General features: G+C 40.3%; 1 protein-coding gene across 1 annotated transcript; it reads left to right on the forward strand.

The window, feature by feature from the left end:
• Window positions 1-1,642: 1,642 nt before the first annotated feature.
• On the forward strand, window positions 1,643-22,287 carry TPPP3 (tubulin polymerization promoting protein family member 3). The gene is made up of 4 exons (XM_073659344.1): window positions 1,643-1,890; window positions 17,259-17,453; window positions 18,042-18,195; window positions 21,065-22,287. The coding sequence occupies exons 2-4, from the start codon at window positions 17,266-17,268 to the stop codon at window positions 21,251-21,253; spliced, it is 531 nt and encodes a 176-aa protein (XP_073515445.1). The 5' UTR covers window positions 1,643-1,890; window positions 17,259-17,265; the 3' UTR covers window positions 21,254-22,287.
• The last annotated feature ends 3,997 nt before the right edge of the window (window positions 22,288-26,284 follow it).

Genomic DNA, 26,284 nt, shown 5'->3' on the forward strand with positions numbered 1-26,284 from the left:
CAATTTTGCAAAAGTTGATAGAAAAAATGCAACTTTACCAACAGCGTTAATAAGCCCACAGTCTTTATTTTATTCATGTTCTTGAGTTTGGATCTATTTCTATATTTGGGGGTAATATCTGGGAATATGAAATTCCTTGTAGCCTTACCTGTATTTTAAAAATGTTGCTATTGATCCATGATGTTTCTATTATGGCCACAAAACTGGACCAACTTTCACTCACTCACAAGGCTCAACTAAACCCAGCCTAGGTCACCATACAACCCTGTTCTGCATTCCATTCAGAAGAAACCAATTGAGTTATAATATGTATATTATAATATATCCCATGTATTACACACTAGTTAAAGTGTCATGTGTATGAGTACCAGAGGAATAATAATAATTCTAGTTTCCTGCATTTTTCACAAGTTTTCCCTCTGTAGGCTATATCTCTAATATCCAGTTCTCTCTGAGCTTTTGGGTGGAGAACAACTGCTATGAGACCTCTTCTACACAGTACACAGAAACAGAGGGATTCGTGATCTTATTTTTCTGTAGTGCACAGGCAAAAGCAGCAACAGGACAGAGGACATTATTCAGCATCACTGGGCTGTGTGGCTGTGAATCCAGCACTGAAGTGAAATATACTTGGCAGAAGCTGCAGCTTCATCTGCCTGGACTCTCTCTGTGCTTATGGCTCCAGTCCTCACTCCTCTTCCTTCCTCCACTCTCCATGGAGTTTAATAGGCTTTGTAATCGGATACCTCAGTGAGCTGGAGATTCCTTTGCTTTAAGAAAAATTATTTAAACTGATGGTCAGAGCAGATGATGAGTTCTGGAGACAGGTGGCAGGTTAGGGTTTGGAGAAGTGGCTCATATGTGGAGAAGGAAGCTGATTTCTCTAAGATATATTAGAAGGTTTCTTACATTCACTTAAGCTATTGATTTATGCCAAGTGTGTTGAATTAACAGTGATGATTAAAATTAGGAAATATTTGAGTAATACAGTCTTAAAGATTACAGTAATTAAAGCCAAATTTAATAGTATTGGGACATTTACTATTGTGAATGCACATCAAGGGGCTTGACTGCACTGGAAAGGAACATGCACCATTTTGCACCAATATTTTGAAGCTCAAAATTGGCCTAGAAGTATTCCAACCAAGAAGTGATGTAAAGTTAGACAAAAATGTGTAAAAATGCACCAAATGTATTACTCAGCGTGAGCCACTGTTCATTTTCAGAAAATCTGTTTGTATTCTGTATATATTAGCAAAAAGAATAGTACATATGTCATATTATGTTGATTTTTTTCATACATTAGATGCAAAGCTTCTAAGCTGTAAATCCCACGACCAAAAAAACCTGTTATTAAATAAGAATTGCACATGCATTTTTGGTGCATTTTAAACACAGGGAGTAACACCTAAAAATTCTCCAAAAATAGTGCAATAAATAACACCTAACTAATCTAAAACACAATGTAGCAAATGCTCCTTAATGTTATTATGTCGTAAAGCTATTGTAAAATCAATAGCAGCCAGCTGTTTCTAGTAGCCTGGCGATGATTCTGCTAGCCAGTCAATGAATGAACATCCCGGACTATTTGTGCCTTTGTTCTGTTCCGACACACCCCTCTGGCACAGACCCCCATCTAGTGACTTGCACTGAAGATCTCAACCAAGTTAAATCTTGTCTGCTCCCAGCAAGGAGGGCACATCTCTTCCGCCTGTAAATGACCTTGGTCACTTATATTTATATTACACTCCCTTGATGTTTTACAGGATGTCTCTATGGATACAGGAATAAACACAAGATAATAGCCCTACAGTCTTTAAAGCTGCATTTCATTCTACAGGGCCAGGCGGGGAGAGGAGGCGTCTATAGCAGAACACAGGGAATCAGGAGGTAAGAACAGGATTCTGCCTATCTCTCTGCACAGAACTCCACACAATCCCTTTCCTTACATAATAAAAACACAATTTTCCTTTTTCCAGTCATTTACCCTAAACATAAATCCATTTCCCTCTCTTTCTGTTACTTGACCATTGCTTGCAGGTGCATTGTAAAAGAAAAAAAGACTAGAATGCAAAATATAAATTCATCATCACCTATGCAATAAACCCTTTTCCCATTCATGGCTTTAGTGCTGCAATGTATTCTGCTGTCCTGCGGCTGAATATAGTCACGCAGGCTGCTCCAGGCATGTTGTCTTATAAACATTGTCTCTCCCGGCCGTGTAGTATTTTTATCTGAGCTACTGTGTGTTACATCTGTTCATGGAGGCTGGGAAGAAATGACTGCTTGTTCATTAGCTTTTACTCTTTTGTTACAATTGGTGTTATTTTACAGAATTAGCACAATTTCTATGGTTTTCCGGTAAATAGGAATGTGCATGATGTGTGCTGTCATCAGTGTATGAATGAGTTCACCTGTCTGTGACTGTACAGATGCTCCAGGGCTTGGGTTGCATCTAAGATTTATGTTACCTGTGGTTTTATGGCAGGTAAAGCATAGGAGTTGTTTAAACTCATCATGATATGCAAACAGTGAGCTGTGGACGCTGTATCCAGGGATTGTTCTTATATTCTGTATGTGTAAATGCACAATATTTATTCTATAATATAGATATAGAATACATAGATCTGATGTAGCAACTCTGATGAGATAGATAGACATTGATAGATATGGATAGATAGATAGATAGATAGATAGATAGATAGATAGATAGATAGATAGATAGATAGATATGGATAGATATAGATAGATTCGATAGATAGATAGATATGGATAGATATAGATAGATTAGATAGATAGATATATGGATATATAGATAAATATAGATAGATAGATATATGATAGATGGATACATAGATATAGACAGATACATGGATAGATAGATTGATGGATATATGATAGATAGATATGGATATAGATAGATATAGATGGATATGGATAGAGATAGATAGATATGTATCGACAGATGGATAGATATGTGATAGATATATGATAGATAGATATAGATAGATTCGATAGATAGATATGGATAGATATAGATAGATTAGATAGATAGATATATGGATATATAGATAAATATAGATAGATAGATAGATAGATAGATAGATAGATATAGATAGATTCGATAGATAGATATGGATAGATATAGATAGATTAGATAGATAGATAGATAGATAGATAGATATATGGATATATAGATAAATATAGATAGATAGATGATAAATGGATAGATATGGATAGATAGATTAATGGATATATTATAGATAGATAGATATGGATAGAGATAGATAGATAAATGTAGATAGATATATGGATAGATATGTGATAGATATGTGATAGATATGTGATAGATAGATAGATAGATGTGTGTTGCATACTACACATTACATATAGAATATTACATGTACATACTAGATATTTAGGCACGTTTAGTTAATATGTAATTGTACACTAGCAATCCATTACTGTTGTCGCACGTAATAGTAATGAGATAACAGCTCTATAGTAAAATGGTAGTCTGCTACAGCAAATGTGTGTATGTTCTTCACAGATGTTAAAAAAGTCACAAAACTTTTTGGAAATCAGTGTTTAGTAGTCTAACAGCTGCTTGTTGTAAATGTACAGATAACACATCATATAATATCAAGATGCATTGGTCCAAATGACAAACTCAGCTCTGCCCCATCGGCATTCCTATAAGTGTCAGCAGAAGCGTGCTACCAGCTCGGTCATGACGGCCACCATGTGTGACAGCAGGTAGCATAGCACTTGGATCAGAAATTCCCAGGCTTTGTTCCACTTCCAGAGGGACTGTAAAATTCTGCGTAACCTACAATCACATCCTAAATGTAATCAGACACCTGTTCTCTTGAATTACATCATGTCACATAAAGGTACAAAACATCACAAAATCCTGAATATCAGTGTACGGGGGACCTCGAGAGTAGAAAGGATAGACAATACGAGGAGATTCAGATTGTATCCCCTCCTACAAGCAATTGTAAACACTAAGATAAATTCAACACTATAAGGATATGTGCACATGAGGTTTTTCGGGCAGGCGAAACCCCTTCCCTCAAAATTTTTCAAGTGGAAGACACTTTTTTTCGCTCAAACATCTTTTTCAGCTTTTTTTTGCCGTTTCCTGGATGTTTTTTAACATTTTCGCGTTTTTGGAGCGTTATTTTTACTGTAATTTTCTAGACCTTTGTTTTACCGCCATTCAACAATGAAGCAATCACAAGCGTTTTTTCAAGCAGAAATGCTGGTAAGATGTTCAAAAAGATGCCTGGGGGTCTTCCGGGCATCTTTTTAGTCTTCCGATTGACAGGTTTTGAAAAGTATTCACTTCCTTCATCCACTTGGTGTTTTTGGAAACCTGAGATGGTTAAAAGACACTCAAAAGCCCAAACATATGAACAGTAACTCGATTTTACATGAAAATGCAAATGATCAAACTTTTGTGTATTAAGTTGGTGCTTTTTCAGGCGGTCTACGAGGCAGACTCATCTGAAAAAAACGTGTGCACATACCATAAGACTTGATTAAGGGCATGTTCAGACTGAGTTTTTTTAGGAGTTTTTGGAGGGTCTGCTACATTGAGTTTTTGTTGGGTTTTTGGAGTTTATGAGGAGGGTTTCTGCTCAGTTTTCTGCTCCAAAAACTCGGTAGAAAGACTCAGTGTGAAAACACCTCAACCCTATAGTCAAAACTCCTGTTTTTTTAACTCCTTGTAGTTTCTGGGGAGTTTTTACTCCACAAATCTCTTGAAAATAACTCAGTGTGAACATATCCTTTCTTTTTATTCTTGTTTTTCTCATTTTTTAAAATTGGTCCCAGCATTTCAAGTAAAGAAAAGTCATTAGTGACGCCCGCACGGAATAAGACGAGGAATTACATCACTGCCCTCTATGCAGACAGTAAATAAGTCATACCCCCAACAGGGAATGGAAACCGAAAAAAACGAAACATACAGTTCCTGCATCAGACATGAGTGATATCATTATATCACGTCTATGATGTTGTGAAGTAATTCTGTCCATGTCCAACCCCACCCTGGAAACATGGCTGGACTAATGTGAGCAAAATAAAAAATCCATAGTAGTATAAAACACCCGACTGTGAGGATCTCAGCGTGGAGAAGCCGCAGGAGTCAGCAGGGAATTTCGATTTTATACAAGAACATCTGCTGTCGCCGTCCCGGTCCCTAGAGACCCTCGGTAGGACATTCTCATAGAGAAGCTCTCGATGGGGGACTTTAGGCCTGTGTTATAGAGGAGACTTGCTGTCCCCATCATAGTGATGGACTTAAATGAAGAATTAATGACTCTTAATAAGAACATAGAGGGAATGACACAATTTTGATCCAATCACTGTGAGAACGAGCCCTCGGCCTCCCACCCAGTGCTCTCTGTTACGCTCTGCTTACACCATTACAGACTGTTGTCATGGCGATCTGCGGGATGAGAAATAGCAGTGACATGATCTGCCTGCAGGGCCCACAGGGATACAGAGAAGGGTGGTGAATCCGGAGCTGAAAACATCAACCCATCAGCAGAATGCTGGTTAACTGCTTACAAGTCTGAGAAACAACCATAGATCTCAGAAATTGGCCCCTGCGTTGTACAATTACATGCTATATAGTATGTGTGTATACAGCACTGTTCACACCTCCTGTGCTACCGGCATTATGATCACTCGTGGGAAAAGCGTAAAATCTCCATCTCACAGTATACACTGTTTAGGCCACGTTCACATATATCCATTGTGTCCTGCCTCTGTTCTACGCCTGAGCCCGACACAAGGAATAACACACTTGTTATCAATGCTTTCATCCCACCGTACAGGGCGTGAGGACACAAGATAAGTGATAAGTATGGCGCTCTGAGGTGGCATACATGGGCACAAGGTGGTGGTAGACATTTTCCCTACTCTAAGGCCTCATTCAGACGTCCGTTTTAGAAAACATACAAACTATAGTCTATGGTGCAGTTCACATGTCTGTGTATTTTTGCAGACCGTGTGCAAGCAAAAAAATAAAAATCTCGGAGCCCGAGTCTATGGGTCCACAAAGATGGCACGTCATGTGCCTTCTGTTTTACACATTGTAAGGGAGCTGTCAGACGGCCATATAAATCAGTCCTAGATAGGACCGCAGTGCGCGGACTGGCCAGCGGCTATCCCCACCCGAGCATGACAGCTGCATAGAAATATATGAAGCTATCAGACTCTAATCCGCCGGCCAGTCCGCCGATCTCTGTCCCATTTATACATCCATCTGACTGCTCTCTATTGGGTAGGAGAAACGTTGTTAATTTGTTTGTTTTTTCCTTGGCATAAGAGAAAAATCACTGATGGTAAAAACAGACCCACGGATGAAAATCCGATCCAAAACACTGATGAGAGTTGGTCCATTTTTCTTAAAATGCAAGAAGAAGCAGCGAACATCTGAGTGATGTCTGTCTGAGAAAAAAGGAAAAAAAATTCACGTGCAAGTTTTTTTTTCTTGTTCACTCAAAAATGAATGGAGATTGATTAAGGTTTGCTAGGTTGATTTTTCAGCAGTTTTCAATCCATGTGTCTGGTTTTACTGTATGTGTTATGCCCCTTTTTCTTAAATGAAAAGAAAACTCAGGTTTCTCAGGCTTCTCCCAGCAAACAGTGACAATCGGACAGTGCGTCCCCGAGCTGTCAGATCTGTTTCACTGACCCATACACTTGATTGGGCAATTTTGGTCAGCAAATCAGACTATGGCCACAGCCCCACTATCAGTATTTGGTCAGTATTTTTTCTCAGAGAATGTCTGACCAAATACTGATAGTGGGGCTGTGGCCTAAGGCCATGTTCACACGTTCAATATTTGTTCAGTATTTTACATCAGTATTTGTAAGCCAAAATTAGGAGTGAACAATCAGAGGAAAAGTATAATAGAAGCACATCAGCACTTCTGTATTTTTCACCCACTCCTGGTTTTGGCTTACAAATACTGATGTAAAATACTGACCAAATACTGAACGTGTGAACATGGCCTAAAGTTGATCACTTCTTAAAAACAGGAAACAAAAACTGACATGTGAATAGCCTCATAGAATATAATGTATCATTGTGAAAATCTGAGTCAATGAGCCAGTAGGCTCACCTGAGCAAGGAGGTTTGGGAAAGCTTTCTGGGTTTGATGTGTGTGGTCAGTGATAAAAACCTACAAAGGGGAAGTCATATAAGTTTCTGTCTTAGGCCACGGCCCCACTATCAGTATTTGGTCAGTATTCGGTCAGTATTTTTTCTCAGGAGTGGGAGCTAAAACCAGGTGAGGAACAATCAGAGAAAAGGTATAATAGAAACAAGTCACCAATTCTGCATTTATCACCCACTCCTGTTTTTGGCTCCCACTCCTGAGAAAAAATACTGATAGTGGGGCCTTGGCCTTAGGACATTTCCTACCGATACAACATGAGGGTTCCATTTCTCACTGTGAAAGTGATGGGACTTGCTGTTGCCATGTTCTCGGTAAACCCTTTTTGGGCAACCCTGTTGGGGGTCATAGGGTAGTATTACCAGCGTAAGTGCTTTCCTTGTCATTCAGAGCCAAAACCAAGATTTCTAGCTAAGATGCCCAATAATCTCACAGGGTGTATAGTAATGTTCCATTCTGAAATTCCGCTACTCAAGTTGTCCAAGCAGTGTGAGCGCAATCGCAACGCTCCCTCTCCCACCCGCATTGGGAGAAATGACAAAGTCAGCCCTGCGCGGGGGGATACTCTTTCAGTTTAATTGCTCATGTAAAATAGAGTATCACCTCACAGCTCGGATTTATTATGCTGGATACGGTGATCTTCATGTGATACGAGTGAGTAGTAACTGATCCCCTACTTCTATGAAAACATTTTCACACTTATGACAAGTGTTTCGGTGTATCATAAGGGGGACTAGAATACCACAAGGGAATAAAATACTTGCTTCATTGGCTGCAGCTGTTTGTCACTGTAGCTGTTAGTAAGGGAAGTGAATAGTGCAGGGAATTCGTCTCATAGAGCAAAAAATACATTTCCACAACTATAGGATGGGGGTGGCGTAGAAAAAAAGAGATACCTTGGGTTTATACGTTTTTGCAGAGGGGGACAAAAGTAGTCTGTACAGATTGCTGTTCGCCTTTTTAGGTTGTGCAAGAATAGGTACATATGGTAATAACAGATGGAGGAGTGCTGCTGATACGTGGATCCCTCTGGGTTCGGGGTCCTAGCCTCACCAGGGCGGGAAGAAACGTGGTAACAAATTTTGGTCAGCAAAACATTGAGTACTGTACAAGTGACATCCAGATTAGTGTTCGAATAGATCGATTTTATTTGGAGCTTGCAAAAACAACGCGTTTTGAGAAACCTAATCCAGAAAAAATAGGTACTTTGAATATATTAACTATAATTTGTTTATTAAGATATCACATTCCATAAACTTGAAAAAGAGGACAAAGTTCCTCAAAACGTGTAATTTTTGGAAGTTCTAAATAAAATGGATGTATTTGACCACTGATCTGGATATCTAGCTTCTACCACTTGCATCATACTCAACTTTCTTGTGAGCAGAATTGGCTACCATATTTCTTCTGTTCTTTCCACAACTATGACCAATATCCGTACCAGCCAATAAAATATATGACACATTGCTGTTAGTTGTTTCCAAGACATGCACAAGAAGCAATATGGCCTTCTACATGAGGCCTTAAAGTGCAGCTCAAACTTTGAAAGCCCTTTAAAAAGGAGTTATCACCTATTGTATTTTTGATAGTTAAAGCATGTCACTTTTTTCAATCTGTTTTTACCTTTTTTTATTAAAGTAGATTTTTAAATTATATTTTCTGTACATAATTAGGGGTCAGGCATCTTCCTTGAGCTGCTTTTAAGAGCGTTTAGAGATATGGTCTATTCTTTATAATTTTGCTGTCTTTAGAAAATTAATTCTGAATCATTTACAAGGAGAAATACATTACTTTACCTGCAGCTTAAAAACACGTAGCTCGTTATCGGCCTTGCACTGTCTAGTAGACCAGATTTCTCATGCTTTTCTAAGTTACCTCCTATATTATAGTATTTCAGAGCCTGAAGAAATCAGATGGGTGCCTGACTTGGCTAATATTGGTTAAGGTTAATATGGGGTAGTTACCTCCAATGGGTGGCTCCGGGGACTTAGTTTTCTTTTCTTAGAAAGAAAACCCCCCAGTGCCACCTATTAAAGGGAAATACCTTGTAAATCAATGTCCGACCTTTTAATGAGCCTTACAACATGACTAGGAATTAGGCAAACCAGGCGTCCATCTGCAGGCAGCTGTTTCGGGATACTTATCTTCATGTATAATGTTCCTGTTATTTCCTACAAAAACAAACATGTGGATATATATCCTGTACAGTGGGATGTATTGAAATACTATAAATGAGTATATTTCTGGTTGGGGGCTATACTTAAGATCCAAGTGCTTCAAGCGTCACGTCTGGACTTAAGTGTAGTAGTGTGGATATCTCACCTCAATGAACCCATAATTTCCAGTCCCTAGTCACTGACCGCTAGTGTGTACATAGTCTAACAGATTGAGTCTTGTAGTGACCTAAAGAACAGTGAGCTAAGAGTATGTCATCATTATGGTAGTCCTGGACCATCCCCTTTAATGTCAACCCACTAGAGTCCATTAACCAGTGCTACACTTCTACAATAATGTTATTACTCACTGATGAGACCGCCCACAGGACCCCTAAGACCTAAATGAGCACGAATTAAAATGAATGAATTACAAATTATAATATACTGTACTTTCCTATAAATCTATAAGTCAGGCCGTTCCACTCCTCCTGCTCTATAACATGCTGCCCACAGATCAGCCAGACTATCAATGCGATAGGTTCCCTTGAATATCTGGAATTAAAGATCTCTATAGATCGCATACTATTAAAGGAAAGTCGTGTATGTGTATGTGCGCACGACGTGGCCGATTCATCTAAGCTTTTACACCAGAAACCTGGTGTAAAACACTTTGAAAAGTCGCAGAATTTTTGCACAAAAAATGTTTCACTTTTGGCATTTTTACTTCAATTTGAAGCAGGTCAGCCAAAATAGGCAAAGCCGGGGAGGAGGCAAGGCAGGCCTGACTAGGTCTGCAAATTCAGCTAGTGTTGGCGTTTCTTACTTCAGAAGTACTACTCCAATCCTTGACTGGAGTATCATTTCTGATGAGGCGTACTCCACAGAGAAGATGCATCAAATTCATTAACTGGTGTGCGCCTCATAATGAATGTGTACATTGTACTCCAAACGAGACCTTTATTAAGATTACTGCCAGGCATAATGAATTGTCCCTAACGCCTCTACTTGCAATGTTGTGTTAGCTTCAAGGTTCAAGTTCCCTAAGGATGAGCCTCCTAATGAATCAGGCGCCTCGCACTCCACTCAACCACCGTCATCAAGACCAGCATGAAAAACGCTGGTTTTAATTAATCGGGGCCTATGTGTTTTACACATTTTATGATGTTCTGAGATCCAACAAGTGGATATGAATTTGAGAGAAAGAGGACATAGCTTTACAGGAAAGAGTGTGGCTTAACATGTAACAGGCAGTCCCAAAAATTTGCCAAAATTTGTGTGCAAAATTTTGGCATGAAGTAAGTCAAGAAGAGATGGAGTAAACTTAGTCTCGACATTCTAGATATTGATAGCCCAACAATTTTATTGGTCTTCAACACCTGGTCCCCCCACCAATCTGATGGTGATTACCTATCCTGAGGACTAACCTATCTTAAAGTCCTTGACTTTGTATATTTATACTGTGTAAAAACTAGACCGTTTTAACAAATCTGCCTCTTGTGTGCCTGCACAATGTCTGCTCTCATTTTCCTTAAACATACTGAATGTAATATGCATTTAAAGAAGATCTGTCACAGGACTAGTCCATTTTCAATCAGGCCATCTATTAGATGTCCTTCATAAGTGGTGCCAGAGAGCAAGTCAATGTACTCCAAAGGATTTGTTATTTCTGAGTTTATCAAAGCAGATTGTTTTATCCTAAGTAAAAAAATGGAGAAACGTTCCCCTAGGTGTACTGTTAACTTTAAATGGAACCTGTCAGGTATCTGTGATTCAGGCAGCATGAATCAGAGACAGCCTCAGACTGCAACGTTTCAGCACAAAGAGCTGGAAATGAGATGACTAATGGGGGTAGACATGGTGATCGGTGACTAAGAGGACTATTCATGGTAGTAGGTAACTAAGATGTCTAATCATGGTGTTAGGTGTCTAGGAGGACTAGTATTGGTGATCGGTGACTAAGAGGACTAGTCATGGTGGTAGGTAACTAAGATGACCAGTCATGGTGGTAGGTGGCTAGGAGGAAAAGTCATGATGTTAGGAAACTACGAGGACTAGTCATGGTGGAACGTGACTCAAAAGGCTAGTCATGGTGATAGGTGACTAAGAGGACTAGTCATGGTGGTAGGTCACTAAGTCATGGTGGTAAGTGACTAGGCGATCTTGTAATGGTGGTAGGAGACTAGAAGGACTAGTGATGGTGAAAGGTGATTGGGAGGACACTTCATTGTGGTAAGTGACTCAGAGGACTAGTCATGGTTGTATGTGATTAGGAGGACTAGTCAATTGTGGTAAGTGACTAAGAGGACTTGTCATGGTGGTAGGTGACTAGAAGGACAAGTTATGATGGTAAGAGACTATGAAGACTAGTTATGGTGGAAGGTAACCAGGAGGATTAGTCATGGTGGTAGGTGACTAGGAGGACTAGTCATGGTCATGGTGGTGAAAAGTGACTAATAGGACTTGTCATGGAGGTAGGTGATTAGGATTCATCATAGTGATCACAGAAATATTCATTGTATGGGAGAAACAAACAAGTTTATAAATGATGGAGCTTGTTTCTGATTCATGCTGCCTAGACATCTTCCCTTGAGTATGTCAGACGGAAACTTCACCAATCATTACTTAAGAGTTAGGCGCTATTACAAAATGTGGCTTTATTTTACTAGAAGCCAGCTTAGAGGACAGAGGATCATTAGGATATAATTGCACCTATAAACAAGTTATGAGTTGAGTCTGTCTAAGCATGAAATGATCTCATTGACAGGATACGTGTGTAAAAGGTAATTGACATACAAGTAGATAGGGATACTTTAAAACCATTTGCTATCCTAAACAAATATTTGCCTCATTGTAAGACCATTCTGCCTATATGTCTAGTGATAAAGCTGTTTGCCAGTTTGGAAAGGACTGAGCAAACAGTATTTTGCCCTGGCTTGTACAGAGATGCCAGAGTATTTCTATGTGTGTATGCAGTAACAGTGTATTAGGTAAAGGGGCTAATACTCATATTCAAACATACAGGTGCATCTCACTAAATTAGAATATCATCAAAAAGTTTATTTATTTCAGTTCTTCAATACAAAAAGTGAAACTCGTATTATATAGAGTCATTACAAACAGAGTGATCTATTTCATGTGTTTATTTCTGTTAATGTTGATGATTATGGCTTACAGCCAAAGAAAACACAAAAGTCATTATCTCAGTAAATTAGAATACTTTATAACAACAGCTTGAAAAATGATTTTAAAATCCGAAATGTTGGCCTACTGAAATGTATGTTCAGTAAATGCACTCAATACTTGGTCAGGGCTCCTTTTGCATCAATTACTGCATCAATGCGGCGTGGCATGGAGGCGATCAGCCTGTGGCACTGCTGAGGTGTTATGGAAGCCCAGGTTGCTTTGATAGCAGCCTTCGGCTCATCTGCATTGATGGTTCTGGTGTCTCTCATCTTCCTCTTGACAATACCCCACAGGTTCTCTATGGGGTTAAGGTCAGGCGAGTTTGCTGGCCAATCAAGCACAGTGATAGTGTTTTTAAACCAGGTATTGGTACTTCTGGCAGTGTGGACAGGTGCCAAGTCCTGCTGGAGAATGACATTTCCATCTCCAAAAAGCTTGTCGGAAGAGGGAAGCATGAAGTGCTCTAAAATTTCCTGGAAGACGGCTGCGCTGACTTTGGTTTTGATAAAACACAGTGGACCTACACCAGCAGATGACATGGCTCCCCAAACCATTAGTGATTGTGGAAACTTCACACTAGACCTTAAGCAGCTTGGATTGTGGCCTCTCCACTCTTCCTCCAGACTCTGGGACCTTGATTTCCAAATGAAAATTGGAACTCTCTGACCTTGTGGAGTGTGTCTGCCTTCTGGACATCTGTCAAGTCAGCAGTCTTCCCCATGATTGGGGAGCCTACTGAAACAGACTTAGGGACCTTTTTAAATACTTAGGAAGCCTTTGCAGGTGTTTTTTGTTAATTATTTTTATTTACTGAGATAATGACTTTTGTGTTTTCATTGACTGTAAGCCATAATCATCAACATTAACAGAAATAAACACTTGAAATAGATCACTCTGTTTGTAATGACTCTATATAATATAGGAGTTTCACTTTTTGTATTGAAGAACTGAAATAAATTAACTTTTAATGATATTCTAATTTTGTGAGATGCACCTGTATATATTCATAGTATCTATTTATAACCTGCGTTTTTATTTTTCCGACTCCCTGTGCTTTCAGGTTCAATAAAACCTTTAAAATCTAAGCGCATGGATCCGCAAGACCGGGGCATAATTTCACAGCTTTAATAAGTATTAGTGCAGCCTCATCTGGAACATGCAGTTCAGTTCTGGTCACCGGTACATGGAAATGATGCCCTGATGTTGGAAGATATATACAAAAAAGAGCAACTAAACAAACAAGGGTATGGAAGTTCTTAGATATGAGGCAAGTTTAAACGGGTTGTCAGAGACTTTTATATTGATGGTGTATCCTCAGGAAATGTCATCCATATCTGATCGATAGGGGTACGACACCCATCACCTCCGCAGATCAGCTGTTCCCGGTGCCGGCTGGTTGTACTCAGTTGCCGAGCGTAACTACACAGCTCCGTGAACTGCATAGTGGCCACAGCTGGATATTGCACATCCGCCACATTGATTTTAAATAGGGTGCAGATGTGCAGTTCCCAGCTGTGGATACTAAAGAGTTGACGGAGTTGTGCTGTGCAGCTCCTCATCTGAGCACAACCAGCCAGCACCGGGAACAGCTGATCGGAAAGGTGCCTAGCTGATCTGCAAGGTGCCTAGCTGATTGATCGTCAGGGTGCCTAGCTGATTGATTGGCAGGGTGCCTAGCTGATTGGAGAGTGCCTAGCTGATCCGAGGGTGCCTAGCTGATCAGCAGGGTGCCTAGTTGACAGAGCAGTACTGAGCACTTCCAGCCAGCACTGAGAACAGCTGATCGGCAAGGTGCCTAACTGTTCTGCAAGGTGCCTAGCTGTTCTGCAGGGTGCCTAGCTGATCTGCAGGGTGCCTAGCTGACCAGCAGGGTGCCTAGTTGATCTGCAAGGTGCCTAGTTGATCTGCAAGGTGCCTAGCTGATTGGCAGAGTAGCTAGCTGATCGGCAGAGTACCTAGCTGATTGGCAGGGTTCCTATCTGATCGGCAGGGTGACTAGCTGATCGGCAGGGTGCCTAGCTGATCGGCAGGGTGCCTAGTTAATGGAGCGGTACTGAGCACTTCCAACCCGCACTGAGAACAGCTGATCAGCAGGGTGCCTAGTGTCGCACCATCACTGATCAGATATTGGATAGGCCATCAATATAAAAGTTCTGGACAACCCCTTTAAGGGAATTACATTTATTTTTTCTTCAATATAGGCATCTCATAGGGGCCTGATTAACATATACAGTATAGATAGCTCCTGAATAATAAAGTCAACTGCTATTTTATTTTGGCAGTAACCAGACTTGTAGCTAATACTACGGAGATATCAATTATACAATGACCTGTCCATGTGATATAGAATGAAACAGTAGACATAAGTGATGGTCTAATCCCTAAACTACGCTGATGCCTCACATCTTAGAGACTTATTTGACATGAACTATGTAGGTCTGTCTATTTTTTTCACACTGTTGGGCACAATGTGATTGCTGGGTGCCAGGAAGCTGCAGTGGCTGCATGGTCTTAGCAGAGTAAGACGATGATTACCACTAGAGGACTAGTAAACCTGCTGCCATGTAGTTCTTCATGTTCACCACTGATTGACAGCTTCCTGCCTATGCAAAGTGTACACAAAAAGCTGCCAATCAGTGGTGTGGGCGGGGTTATACAGAGCTCAGCATTCAGAGCTCTGCTAGATCTTCAGCAGAGAAAGCAGTGATTTTATGAAAACTGCAGGAAGTGATCAATCCCTGGAATTAAGGTCTCTGCCTCTACATCATGGGTTATTATCACTTACTGGGCTGCTTGCTGTAGTTTTAATAAAGTCAATGTTTTATCAGCAGGAGATTATCACTAGAGGACTAGTAAACCTGCTGCCAAGAACTCCTCCATATTCATGAGCTCTGTATAGCCCCGCCCCCTCCACTGATTGGCAGCTTTCTGCCTATGCACAAAAAGCAGCCAATCAGTGGTGTAGGAAGGGTTATACAGAGCTCAGTATTCAGAGAACTGCTAGATCTGCAGTGTCATCAGTGCTTTGTATCCGTGTTTCATCAATGTCTGGTCCATGTTATAATTATCAGTGATTTTTCAAATATAAAAAAAATAAATTGGCATTCATTGCATCCCTGTGCTGTCTGTGATTTTCATGGACCCGCAAAAATAACACGGACACGTTAACAGCTCCATAGATTATAATGGGTACATGTTCACAGATAGAACATGAGAACACGAACGTGAAAAATATACAACTGAATGAGGCCTTAGATTTGATAAATTAGCCCCAAATTGAGAGATAAATAAAAAAAAACATGAAAAAATTCACCGCTAGCCAAAGTCACAGTTTCTAACGCCAATAACAAAATGATATATGTCTTAAATAAAAACGGAAAGGGGAACACAATTAAAAGTGTAATTTGGTGGAATTTTGCGCCATTTGAAAAAATGTGAAAAAATATTTTTCTTTATATTTTCTTTCCATAATATTACAAAAAACTCCGATGTGCTAAAAAAAAAAAAAGAAAATAAATGTTCTAATCATCAGGGAAATGTAAAACATAAGTCCCTTGGGGTCATTTTTATTAGCAGATTGGGTTAACTAAGGGACAGTATATCATATTAGCCTGTAGGAATTACTTAATCTAGGTCCCATTGGTTTGTATTAGGCAATTTCAAATGATTCTTTATTAAATGAGTCTGTTCAGTGTCTCCTGAAAAAAAACACTTTCCCAGTTCCAAATTAAAATTTCAGTTTTACTTGCAAAGTCCAATCCAAGCACGTCCTGAGCGAAACCAACAGAGGACAAACAAGAAATACAGTATTAGCACACGGGAGGAACATTTCCCAACATAAATTAATACATAGAGAAGCTACATAGCAACAAGGTGTAAGTACAAATAGCAAGTCGTAAACTTTATGCTGAATGCCAAATAGCAACTACTTGTTGCTACTAAATACACAGCAAAACAAAACTGCTGACATTGAAAGTGAATATTCTTCCTTGTGCTGCATGACACCATAGTGTTGGACTCTGTTCAAATCTGCTATAGGGAGTAATAATGTCAATATGACAAAGGACATCAAGAGGGCAAATGATGCACGCAACATATGCTGGGAAGAACAAGTACAAATAGGGTGTTGTATAAGAGGCTTTAGTAATTCTATTCTTTTTATTTTATGCATTCATAGTTTTACTATATGCTTGTTATAGTAGCACTCTAGCATTTATGTTCTGCACAATAATGCAAACTATCCCTTTCATAATGTGAAGCTGTTTTATGTGATCTCATCTGTCTACTGGTCCAGTATATACTCTACTTTGTAGACATAAGGTCTGATTTCCTGTGAATTAGCATCTCTGAGACCCCACTGTCCCTGCCCATCCTTGTTTCTCTGTATGTCCTCCCAGGTGACTGCAGATACCATCTTTACCTTATGTAACATAGCCATCCATGGCATAATAGATGAGTTAATACAATGATTGGCTGCACATTTATTAGCCCCAACTCACACTGCTGTCTAAACAATTTGTGAGTGCTGTGTGCAAAGAGTATTTTTATGAAATGCTGCTTAACTGATCTTCCTGCCTCCTGCTTGTAAAAACTGACAGAAAGAAATCTATCATAAGCAGGAGCCAGGAGAGGCATGCTGAAGCTACACCACATAGCTGATCTTTTCCATTTTATGTTAAATTAAAATTTTTCAAAAATATTATATAATATCTATTTTTTTTACCAGGGTAACCATGGCTGAAAATTCTGACCTCGCTTCTCTAGAAGAAAGCTTTAAAAAGTTTGCCATTTATGGCGATACAAAGGCAACAGGTCAAGAAATGACTGGCAAAAACTGGGCCAAGCTTTGTAAAGAATGCAAAGTCATTGATGGAAAAACCGTGACCGGAACCGATGTTGACATTGTGTTCTCCAAAGTAAAGTATGTGGAATATATTAGTATGCTAATATAAATATATATCTTAGTAAAAAATTATCCTAACTCATTTCGAATTACATTTGGGTCCAGGGTTGGACTGGCCCACCAGAGAACCGGAGAATCCTCCGGTGGGCCCTGGCTTCTCTTTCAAGAGAGTTCATAGTGCAAACCTTGCAGCTGCTATGGTGCTCTTGAGTGGGGGAGAAAGGTGGACCCTCAGAATCAAATCCTGTGGTGGGCCCAATGTTCTTCAGTCTGACACTGTTTGGGTCTGTACAATATGGCAGGAACACAAAAAACTGTACAAAGTCTTAATTTACAAGCCATGGAGCACAGTAATCAATTTAAAGGTGACATAATATGCAGTAGCCAAAAGGGAGGACTATGACAAACTCTATAAAACTTTGTCAAGTTAATCATAGTCCTTTTGCATCTGTTAGAAATTGGATCTGTCTCCATGTTAATGAATTTGTTATAACTATTAAGTCTGAGTAGAGCGTTTGACAGCACAGAAAAAGTAGACTTCAAATGGTAATAGAGACAATAAATAGTAACATTGTCTACATGGTAGCCTTATTTCTTGATTTGCAGAGTGAAGTCAGCAAGAGTTATCACCTATGAAGAGTTTAAGAAGGCACTAGAGGAACTTTCAGCTAAAAGGTTTAAGGGAAAGAGTAAAGAAGAAGCGTACGATTCTATCTACAAACTTGTGTCTGGGAAAGAACCTGTAAGCTCCGGAGTCACGGTAAGTGAATATGCACAACGTGTTACCACTAGGTCAGCTCCAAACACCATTATACAGAGTATATACAGGCATCATCACTATAATGGGACCTGAATGTGCCCTGATCCGAAATTACAGCCACTCGCGGTTACAAGTTAGCTGTCTGTCATTGGGAACAGTCAACCGGTTTGTAGTCAGACATATCCATAGCTGAGCTTTTATATACAGTGAGACCATTTTTCCTACATTAGATTATTTTATACTATTTTGTGTAAAGACCTTACGTCCAAAAATGTCAAAAGTTGGCAGCATTTGGTCATTCAAATTAAGCTGCACATTATTATTTTCCTGCAAAGAAACCTCAAACAGTAAAGTTTCCATGCCCTATCATAAGGGTATGTTCACACAAGAGGGATGTACAGTGAAATGCAGAATGTAAATCTGCTGTATATTACAATAGTAGCATTGTGGATTCGATTTTATTAAAATCCGTAAAGGAAAAAAATAACCAGTGTGCTGTAGAATTGAAATCTGTTATATGTCAATGCAAAGGGTTAAACTTGGGGCATTTTCGCTGTGAAATCCAGATTTTGAATGTCTCTTAAAGTGGACTTTGCCAGCTGCTATAAAAGGGTTACTACAGAGATGAATAGTATTAATAAATAATAACATGAATAATAATACATTGATGATCTATCCGCAGGAGATGAGATCAGCGGGGATCTAGCGCCCCCGCTGATCAGCTCAATTCTACTTAGGATATGTTAATATATCCAGTGATCATCCATTAGAACGGATCCAGCAGCAATCCCTTGACAAAAAAGCTGTGCAGATAACGCATATGCACACATTTAATTAAGAAAAATATTCATGAAAGTGCTTCTTTAAGTAGAGAAAAAATTACAAACTAAGGCAAAGAAAGTATTAATTACATCAACAATGCAATTGACATCATTGGTTCTTGGAGGACTGGCATCTTTGGAATCAATGAGTGGTTTAAAAAGTTTTTCCACAATAGAAATTGAGCAATGGAGGCCCCAATGCTGCATCCCCCAATTATTAGAACAGAGAATCCTGAGCCCCTGTATGACCCAGTGAGGACAGGCTTCAATTAAGTGGCGGTTGAGCATGCACGGTGCTGCCCTTTTAAAGCTAATGGGCTAGTGGAAAAAGCTGAGCACTACATTCCGCTATCTCCATTAGTGTATGTTCACACTGAGTTTTTTTGTTTTAATTTTTGGAGTGGAAAGTGAGCAGAACTCCCAAGTTTTTGAGTTTTAACTTTTTGAGATGGATTTGGAGAGTTTCAGCTCAGTTTTTGTTCCTAAAGCTCCTAAAAAAGCTCAGTGTGCACATAACCTTTGTTAGACTTGTGGCTCTTCACAGTGCGCACACTGCACACTGTCGGGATTCTCCAGTGCCAGCAACAGTGACTGTAAGTGAATTGAGCAAGGCTCCCAGCACCTGAATCAGAGAATCCTAAAACTGTGCGCATTGTGGGGATTCACAAGTCTCCAGTTACATAGAGTGACTGCAGACTTGAACCCCCAGCCTGAACAACCCCTTTAAGTTCCCACAATGAGATTTCGTCCACTTCTCTTGCGGGTATGCTGAGTTTTATGTGCAGATTTTCCCCATAGAATTGCATTAAATGCAGAAAATCTGCAGATAATAAATGAATGTAATAAGTTTCAATAAAGTTTTGTCAAAGCCAAATACCAGGGAGTATCAAAAACAAAGCAGTTTTATTTAAAACATGACATTACAAAAGAGACAAAAACGAACGTAGCATCAAAAATGCACTAAAAAATGAAGGGGAAAAAATCCAAGTAACCTAATTTAGCTAATAGGTAAAAAAAATGCTGCAGAAAATCTCACTAAATACTAATCGTGGGGACATAGCCTTAATCTGATTGAATGTGGAGTTGCAATGTGTATGCTCCACCACTGGAATGGCATGTACATGATTTTAATGGATTGGCACTGTGTATACTTCACAACTACCCCTTATGACCCCAGTGAGGATAGTCTTCAATGGAGTGGTAGTAAAGGATCCCCTTAAAGTTATTGGGGTTAATGGAATCTGATGAGCACTGTACTTAGATATCTTCATTAATCCGATTGACTTTTAATGGAGTGGTTGTAGGAACCCGTTGTACATTTTCAACAATACAACTGATACTTATGATGTCACCACTATATGTCCAGTTACAGGACATGTGCCAGTACAATCAGCTCTCATAAGCTGTCTATATGGGCATGTAGGTCATAGGAAACTGGATAAATTGATACCTTAATATCTGGAATCCAATGTTTTATTCCAGAGAAATCCATATTTTTCTTATGAGCTGAACATAGATCTCTCCGAAAATCTACCTCCAGAGCTTATTTTAAATGAAAGGGGGAGTTACCAGTGTGAGACAAGTAATGACTGTCAGTTTCCTCTCCTGATCTACATGTCTCACACTGGTAACGCCCATTTTATTTAAAATAATCTCTGTAGGCAGACTCTCAGGGAGATCTATGTCTGGCCCACAGATCTTAAGAGATCATTTACATATTAAGGAAAAAGGGGGATTTCTCCGGAATAAAACATTGGATCGCAGGTATCAAGGTATCATTTTGTTCAACTTTCTATGACCTACATGCCCATATAGACGGCTTAGAAAAATAGTCACATTACCTGTACCATTTATTGATAATTTCAGTTAAACATCATTGTGAACCTTCTTTATCATGCAACCACAAGTCTACAGCTGCACAGACTAATCTTAAATGGAGAAATCACAACTTAATGCATGTAGGATATAACAATGAATCTCCATCAGGTAATTAGCAATTTCTGGTTTCGACAAGAATCATAATTATCTCTCATATTTGCTTCCAACAGAAAGCTGCAGCAGTCGGAGCCGTGGATCGTTTAACAGATACAACCAAGTACACCGGATCCCACAAGGAGCGTTTTGATGAGGCCGGGAAAGGAAAAGGCAAAAGTGGCCGAGAGACCATCGTAGAAAACACTGGCTACGTTGCCTCCTACAAAAACGCAGGCACCTATGATGCTAAAGTGAAGAAATAAACCCCATAAAAGTATATAACCTTCATCAGCTCCTGCATAGACATAATTAACTCCTCTTTTTCCGGTGAAGTAAGGTAGTCATTCTGGTAGTGATGAGGATAACGTTGGATGATTAATGCAGTATAATATTATTGATGCCAAAAACACCAGGAGTCAAGAATGTTGACGGTAAAATACAATTCTCAGCTATGTGTAGTCAGATTTGAGGGAAACATACAATATCATTGATAAGCATGTCTTAATGATGGTAACAGTGCATGTGTCTCCTAATATTTCCTGTACACTTCTTAGACATTAACCTATATTCATCATTATCTGCTAGAAGAAAAAACCCAAGTATTGCCATATTATTCCCATCCCTTAGTTCTGGTGCACTGTGCCTTTATAATAATGGCTTTATAAATTGGTTTGGTCTATAGGCAACAGCTTACCTAAGCTGAAAGGAACGAGTCCAAGTGGGCTTTAGTTGGACTGAGGCCGGTGTCCATATTGGTGCATCGTCTTACCTTATCCAGTATGGTGGGATGTCTTCATCTATGCCGACATATGATGTCGTTATCTTTTTGGTTAGCAGAAGTTATAGTTTTCGTGCCACGGCCCAAAAGGTTCAAATTGCACTTCTAGGCGACACGCGCCAAATGTAAAATGTGAATGATTATTCAGTGTAAAATCCATTAACTCAAATGGCAGTGGGAACAGTAGTATCTGTAGACGTGTAACAGGAAATGTTATACGGTACAATTAAGGAGCAATAAGAGAATAATGTCTAAATGATGAATAGATGAAATATATATTAATAGGTTAATCTGGGAATTTTTTTTACCTATTGCATACTGTTACATTATTTTTTTCTTATCACGAAATCTGCTTCCCACTCCCCCACCTATAACACAAATGGAAAAATTCATGAAGGTTAGCATAGGAAAAATTTAAAAAAATTTGCAAAAATTCACACAACTTGCTGTAAGTCTTAAATACACGGTGAAGAGGTTTGCTGTTTTTTAATATAAAGTTCTAAAAAATTTTTTTATATATTTAATGGTGATTCCTTTTCAGTGAATATTAATGTTGTGTACATTCAGAGGTTGCAGACCTCTACATACTTAGTCCTGCTCTCAGTTTAGAAGTGGATACAATTGTACCCAATGAAGGCGATGAACTGAGAATGAGATCTAAAAAGCTTGAACTTCTGAAAATGAATCAGTGTAGCCAATCAGTAGAGATTTCTGCAGCTGCTCCTCATTAAGTCAGCTTACACCACATTGCTTAGACTACTGGTGTATTTAGCTCACAAAGCATTTCCTAGACTTCTGATGTGTTTAGCTCACAGGGCATTGTCTATCCACACGCCTGATATGCTTAGCTCACAGGGCATCGTCTATCCACACGCCTGATGTGCTTAGCTCACAGGGCATCGTCTATCCACACGTCTGATGTGTTTAGCTCACAGGGCATCGCCTATCCACACATCTGATGTGTTTAGCTCACAGGGCATCGTCTATCCACACGTCTGATGTGTTTAGCTCACAGGGCATCGCCTATCCACACGTCTGATGTGTTTAGCTCACAGGGCATTGTCTATCCACACGCCTGATATGCTTAGCTCACAGGGCATCGTCTATCCACACGTCTGATGTGTTTAGCTCACAGGGCATCGCCTATCCACACATCTGATGTGTTTAGCTCACAGGGCATCGTCTATCCACACGTCTGATGTGTTTAGCTCACAGGGCATCGCCTATCCACACGTCTGATGTGTTTAGCTCACAGGGCATTGTCTATCCACACGCCTGATATGCTTAGCTCACAGGGCATCGTCTATCCACACGCCTGATGTGCTTAGCTCACAGGGCATCGTCTATCCACACGTCTGATGTGTTTAGCTCACAGGGCATCGCCTATCCACACATCTGATGTGTTTAGCTCACAGGGCATCGTCTATCCACACGTCTGATGTGTTTAGCTCACAGGGCATCGCCTATCCACACGTCTGATGTGTTTAGCTCACAGGGCATTGTCTATCCACACGCCTGATATGCTTAGCTCACAGGGCATCGTCTATCCACACGTCTGATGTGTTTAGCTCACAGGGCATCGCCTATCCACACATCTGATGTGTTTAGCTCACAGGGCATCGTCTATCCACACGTCTGATGTGTTTAGCTCACAGGGCATCGCCTATCCACACGTCTGATGTGTTTAGCTCACAGGGCATCGTCTATCCACACGCCTGATATGCTTAGCTCACAGGGCATCGTCTATCCACACGCCTGATGTGCTTAGCTCACAGGGCATCGTCTATCCACACGTCTGATGTGTTTAGCTCACAGGGCATCGCCTATCCACACATCTGATGTGTTTAGCTCACAGGGCATCGTCTATCCACACGTCTGATGTGTTTAGCTCACAGGGCATCGCCTATCCACACGTCTGATGTGTTTAGCTCACAGGGCATTGTCTATCCACACGCCTGATATGCTTAGCTCACAGGGCATCGTCTATCCACACGCCTGATGTGTTTAGCTCACAGGGCATCGTCTATCCACACGTCTGATGTGCTTAGCTCACAGGGCATTGTCTATCCACACGCCTGATGTGTTTAGCTCACAGGGCATCGTCTATCCACACGTCTGATGTGTTTAGCTCACAGGGCATCGTCTATCCACACGTCTGATGTGTTTAGCTCACAGGGCATCGCCTATCCACACATCTGATGTGTTTAGCTCACAGGGCATCGCCTATCCACACATCTGATGTGTTTAGCTCACAGGGCATCGTCTATCCACACGTCTGATGTGTTTAGCTCACAGGGCATCGCCTATCCACACGCCTGATATGCTTAGCTCACAGGGCATCGTCTATCCACACGTCTGATGTGCTTAGCTCACAGGGCATCGTCTATCCACACGTCTGATGTGTTTAGCTCACAGGGCATCGCCTATCCACACGCCTGATATGCTTAGCTCACAGGGCATCGTCTATCCACACGTCTGATGTGCTTAGCTCACAGGGCATTGTCTATCCACACGTCTGATGTGCTTAGCTCACAGGGCATTGTCTATCCACACGTCTGATGTGTTTAGCTCACAGGGCATCGTCTATCCACACGTCTGATGTGCTTAGCTCACAGGGCATCGTCTATCCACACGCCTGATGTGCTTAGCTCACAGGGCATCGTCTATCCACACGCCTGATGTGCTTAGCTCACAGGGCATCGTCTATCCACACGTCTGATGTGTTTAGCTCACAGGGCATCGTCTATCCACACGCCTGATGTGCTTAGCTCACAGGGCATCGTCTATCCACACGTCTGATGTGCTTAGCTCACAGGGCATTGTCTATCCACACGTCTGATGTGCTTAGCTCACAGGGCATTGTCTATCCACACGTCTGATGTGCTTAGCTCACAGGGCATCGTCTATCCACACGTCTGATGTGTTTAGCTCACAGGGCATCGCCTATCCACACGCCTGATATGCTTAGCTCACAGGGCATCGTCTATCCACACGTCTGATGTGCTTAGCTCACAGGGCATTGTCTATCCACACGTCTGATGTGCTTAGCTCACAGGGCATTGTCTATCCACACGTCTGATGTGTTTAGCTCACAGGGCATCGTCTATCCACACGTCTGATGTGCTTAGCTCACAGGGCATCGTCTATCCACACGCCTGATGTGTTTAGCTCACAGGGCATCGTCTATCCACACGCCTGATGTGCTTAGCTCACAGGGCATCGTCTATCCACACGTCTGATGTGTTTAGCTCACAGGGCATCGTCTATCCACATGTCTGATGTGCTTAGCTCACAGGGCATTGCTTTGATACAGTCGTAACCACTTTCCAGCTAGAAACAAGGCTGATTATTTAGGAAGTTTAACCTATGCATGCAAACAATGGCGTTATCACTCACTCACTCCAAACTAATATAATAAAACGGTGAGGAATGGAAACATAGATGATATTAGAAAGTTGCCCATCTTTTCATTTATATAGCAATTAATAAATATTAATAGTGTTGAGCAAGCATGCTCATTACTTGAGATTTACAAGCATGCTCGGGTGTTTTCTGAGTATCTTCTGCGTGCTCGGGTGTTATGTTTTAGTCACTCCGTGCTCATGATTTGCGACTGTTTGACAGCTTTAATACATGTTTCTTAGGCATTTCTCACATGTATTAAAGCTGTCAAACAGTCGCAAGTCACGAGCACGGAGTGACTCAAACATAACACCCGAGCACGCAGAAGATACTCAGAAAGCACCCGAGCATGCTTGTAAATCTCAAGTAATGAGCATGCTTGCTCAACACTATTAATATTTATTAATTGCTATATAAATGAAAAGATGGGCAGCTTTCTAATATCATCTCGGGTTTACAGAACATACTCGCTCATCACTAATTATTAACCCAAAGCCATAAAACTACTTTAAGTCCTTTTTCTGCACCCTATGCATTAGTAATACATTAAACACCACCATTACAAAATGAATATAAAGTAATAATAAAAAGATATGATGTATCCTGCGTCTAAGAAACTGAATTGAGATGACACCAGTTCAGCGAAACGTCCATATGAGATCATCTTCCTGTCTCTCAACTGCAACATTTTTGGCTACACAAATATTGCCCAAATATGTAAAACAATTGAGCCATTACTTAGCTGTTAAATCATTTTTGGCATCAAAAGAAGATGATTATGCCATCACCGATGCAAGAGAGAAACTGGTTCCAAACATGGAGAACAACAAGCTACACAAAGCAACCGTGACTAATGCAATGTATCCATGGGTTTCATTATCCCACTAACATTTATATTACCTCGCCCAGTATAGGATATGCACTCAACGAAAATGTGAGACCATGTATTTAACACTTTATGTCCATTCACTACCATTTGCTGCCTTCCAATGCCTAGCAATTTGCCTTATTATATATGTATTTCCCCATGCTGTATACAATAGAATGTATAAAGTTCAGTACATGCAACACCTTAGATTCCCAAAGTATATTTACTACCTCACCTCTACCTTAT

The sequence above is a fragment of the Phyllobates terribilis genome, unplaced genomic scaffold (genome assembly GCF_046119375.1).
Source record: "Phyllobates terribilis strain yellow unplaced genomic scaffold, ASM4611937v1 Scaffold_13__5_contigs__length_258822181, whole genome shotgun sequence".
Lineage (NCBI taxonomy): Eukaryota > Metazoa > Chordata > Amphibia > Anura > Dendrobatidae > Phyllobates > Phyllobates terribilis.

Coding starts and splice junctions, on each gene's coding strand:
- TPPP3 (XM_073659344.1), top strand. CDS start 17,266: ATGGCTGAAAATTCTGACCTCGCTTCTCTAGAAGAAAGCTTTAAAAAG. Junction 17,454..18,041: donor ATTGTGTTCTCCAAAGTAAA/GTATGTGGAATA, acceptor CTTGATTTGCAG/AGTGAAGTCAGCAAGAGTTA. Junction 18,196..21,064: donor CTGTAAGCTCCGGAGTCACG/GTAAGTGAATAT, acceptor TGCTTCCAACAG/AAAGCTGCAGCAGTCGGAGC.